This window comes from Micropterus dolomieu, linkage group LG01 (assembly GCF_021292245.1).
Source record: "Micropterus dolomieu isolate WLL.071019.BEF.003 ecotype Adirondacks linkage group LG01, ASM2129224v1, whole genome shotgun sequence".
Classification (NCBI taxonomy): Eukaryota; Metazoa; Chordata; class Actinopteri; order Centrarchiformes; family Centrarchidae; genus Micropterus; species Micropterus dolomieu.
This window is the reverse complement of record NC_060150.1, coordinates 49,796,054-49,800,187: the sequence shown is the minus strand read 5'-3', so window position 1 is coordinate 49,800,187 and position 4,134 is coordinate 49,796,054. Positions and strand designations below refer to the sequence as shown.

Here is a 4,134-nt window from a genome sequence, read left to right as displayed (position 1 = left end):
GCAGGATGGTGGACTACAGTCTGTCCTGAACATGGTCTGACGGTGCAGGATGGTGGACTATAGGTCTGACGGTGCAGGATGGTGGATTACAATCTGTCCTGAACATGGTGTGACGGTGCAGGATGGTGGACTATAGGTCTGATGGTGCAGGATGGTGGATTATAGGTCTGACGGTGCAGGATGGTGGACTACAATCTGTCCTGAACATGGTCTGACGGTGCAGGATGGTGGACTACAGTCTGCACTGAACGGGGTTTGACAGCGCAGGATGGTGGACTACAGTCTGTCCTGAACATGGTCTGACGGTGCAGGATGGTGGACTATAGGTCTGACGGTGCAGGATGGTGGACTACAATCTGTCCTGAACATGGTCTGACGGTGCAGGATGGTGGACTATAGGTCTGACGGTGCAGGATGGTGGATTACAATCTGTCCTGAACATGGTGTGACGGTGCAGGATGGTGGACTACAGTCTGCACTGAACGGGGTCTGACGGCGCAGGATGGTGGACTACAATCTGTCCTGAACATGGTCTGACAGCGCAGGATGGTGGACTACAGTCTGCACTGAACGGGGTGTGACGGCGCAGGATGGTGGACTACAATCTGTCCTGAACATGGTGTGACGGTGCAGGATGGTGGACTACAGTCTGCACTGAACGGGGTCTGACGGAGCAGGATGGTGGATTACAATCTGTCCTGAACATGGTCTGACGGTGCAGGATGGTGGACTATAGGTCTGACGGTGCAGGATGGTGGACTACAATCTGTCCTGAACATGGTCTGACGGTGCAGGATGGTGGACTATAGGTCTGACGGTGCAGGATGGTGGACTACAGGTCTGACGGTGCAGGATGGTGGACTACAGGTCTGACGGTGCAGGATGGTGGACTACAGGTCTGACGGTGCAGGATGGTGGACTATAGGTCTGACGGTGCAGGATGGTGGACTACAGGTCTGACGGTGCAGGATGGTGGACTACAGGTCTGACGGTGCAGGATGGTGGACTACAGTCTGAACTCAACACAGAGAATTTAAGGGTTCAACATCAGACTGCAGTTTGGTGATGTCACCACAAAGTGGCAGCACACACACACACACACACACACACACACTTCCATCACTTTCAGGAACATTTACTAACATTCACTCACTGGAAACTGAACCTAACCGCTACCTGCCTAAACTTGTCCCAGAAACTGACCCGGACCCGAGTCTCCACCTAAAAGTCTGAGGATTTACATTATTATTAACTCTCCTTTCGTTCCTGAAATGAAGACGGGTCCCCCCAGTGTGACTGTGTATGTCCCCACTACATCACACATCACATCACACAGCGTCATGTGAAAGGGAACAAAGAGGTCAGAGGTTGGGTCTAATCTGGATTTGAAAAGATCAACATTCCAACAAGTGTGTCTGTGTGTCAGAGTGCGTGTGAAGTGTGTAAGTCAGCAGACTCGTTTCCAGATAAATTCCTGAACCAAGTGAACCTTCTGGGTCCTGAATATTTGCAGGAACTTCCTGACTGTGACAGATTTGATGACAGAACCAGGACCAGGAGGGGCCGTGTGTCTCACCCCAACAGTCCTTGGCATGCACGGCGTCTCCATAATAACCAGGCTGACAGACTTCGCAGTGTCTCCCGGCAGTGTTCCTGAGGCAGCGCAGACACTCCCCGGTGGCGGTGTGACAGTGCCCCGCCTCGCTGACGTTCACGTTGCCGTTACACTCGCAGCGGACACAGGCCCCGCCCACTACCTGTGGGTTACCATAGAAACCGCTGGCACACCTGGAGACAGAGACAGACACGGGTCACACCAAGCTCGCCGCTTCTGATTGGTGGATCAGCCTGTCAATCATCCTCACAGCTGTCTCACCTCTCGCAGTTGGTTCCTGTGTACCCGTCCTGACACTGGTCACATGACACCTGGCCAGGTGCCTCCAGCACACAGGTGGGACTGAAACTGTAACAGGAATATAAATTATTATTCATACTCCCACGCTGTCAACGCTTCTTTCTACCCATAAAGTTTTTGAATCAGATTAGACGAACCTGTTGGACGGCTCCGTCAGAGGACACGGACACAACCGGCAGTCGTCTGCTGTACCCTCCGTGGGGTCGCCATAAAAACCGGGAAGACACCGGTCACAGTGGGGACCAGTGGCATTATGGGTACAACCCTGAGACACAGAGACAGTTAGCACGCTAACAGGCTGCATCCAAACATTAACGCCGTGATAACTGATCTTCGTACAAACACTTGTTAGTGTGTTGTTTCATTCAAACTCACCAAACAAACGCCGTTGATGTCACACTCGGTGGCGTGGTCGTTACACTCACACTGCATACAGTTCCCTCCAAACAAAACTCCTCCCACCCTGTAGAAACCTGGGACACATGCCTGATATACACAAAACACACTGATAAGTCACATGACACAGGTCCAGGGTTCGAGTTACGTGGGAGCCAGTGGGAGCTCAGCTCCCATAAGGAGGGTCTGAGCTCGCAGTAAAATCCTGCACCTGTGGGGGTCTCTAATTCATTTATCAACAACCATTATTTTGAATCACAAATAATGTATTTTTCATTGTAATTAGTACTATTATTTACATTAAACAAGATAAACAGAATTAAATGAACACACTTTCCTAATGAACTACGCTGCGCATCGCATGACTGACAGGATGGCTGCACTTCTCCACCATCAGCGTGCGCAAAGTTTTGACCGAACAGGTTGAGACTGCGAAAATGAACTCAGTTGTATTGTAGCCTACTGTATTACTCTGTATTGACTGCAGCTTATTTGTTTAGTATTATTGGCTTACATATGATAATATGCTTGCGCAAAATAATTAAATATTATAATTATAATATCACCATAAAGGGTAGAATTGCGGTCTCTCCTTGAGGAATAGTCTTTGATGGCATTTTTCAGGCGAAACTTAACGGATTGCCTGGTGTGAGTAGGCCTACACCCTGTTGCAATATCACAGACATCTGGGACAAGTAGTGGACTGCTGTGTGTGTGAGAGAGGGAAATGTTGAATCACGTAAGCAATGATCTCTCCCCACCCCGCCGGTAAAGTCAGGTCGTATATTAGAGACCCCTCACGAAGCTCAGATTACAACTCGAACCCTGCACAGGTCCATGTTATTCTCAGAATATCAGTACACACAGTACTAATAACAGTACTAATAACAGTACTAACAGAACTAATAACAGTACTAACAGAACTAACAGAACTAATAACAGAACTAATAACAGTACAAACAGAACTAATAACAGAACTAACAGAACTAACAGTACTAACAGTACTAATAATAGTACTAACAGAACTAATAACAGAACTAACAGAACTAACAGTACTAACAGTACTAATAATAGTACTAACAGTACTAATAACAGTACTAACAGAACTAATAACAGAACTAACAGTACTAACAGTACTAATAATAGTACTAACAGAACTAATAACAGTACTAATAATAGTACTAACAGAACTAATAACAGAACTAACAGTACTAACAGAACTAATAACAGTACTAATAATAGTACTAACAGAACTAACAGTACTAACAGTACTAATAACAGAACTAACAGAACTAATAACAGTGCTAACAGAACTAACAGTACTAACAGTACTAATAATAGTACTAACAGAACTAATAACAGTACTAATAATAGTACTAACAGAACTAATAACAGTACTAACAGTACTAACAGTACTAATAATAGTACAAACAGAACTAATAACAGAACTAACAGAACTAACAGTACTAACAGTACTAATAATAGTACTAACAGAACTAATAATAGTACTAACAGAACTAATAACAGAACTAACAGAACTAACAGTACTAATAATAGAACTAACAGAACTAATAACAGAACTAACAGTACTAACAGTACTAATAATAGTACTAACAGAACTAATAACAGTACTAATAATAGTACTAACAGAACTAATAACAGTACTAACAGTACTAACAGTACTAATAATAGTACAAACAGAACTAATAACAGAACTAACAGAACTAACAGTACTAATAATAGTACTAACAGAACTAATAACAGTACTAACAGTACTAACAGTACTAATAATAGTACAAACAGAACTAATAACAGAACTAACA

The 4,134-nt window shown here is 44.7% G+C and overlaps 1 protein-coding gene across 1 annotated transcript in view; it reads right to left on the bottom strand.

Moving 5' to 3' along the window:
• The window catches only part of lama1 (laminin, alpha 1), a 48,721-nt gene that overhangs the window by 27,212 nt on the left and 17,375 nt on the right, over window positions 1–4,134 (bottom strand). Inside the window, exons 17-20 of the mRNA XM_046073681.1 lie at window positions 2,291–2,401; window positions 2,053–2,180; window positions 1,877–1,963; window positions 1,577–1,788 (exon numbers count right to left, since the gene is read on the bottom strand). Of these exons, the coding sequence (XP_045929637.1) occupies window positions 1,577–1,788; window positions 1,877–1,963; window positions 2,053–2,180; window positions 2,291–2,401 (538 nt within the window). The remainder of the gene's footprint in view (window positions 1–1,576; window positions 1,789–1,876; window positions 1,964–2,052; window positions 2,181–2,290; window positions 2,402–4,134) is intronic.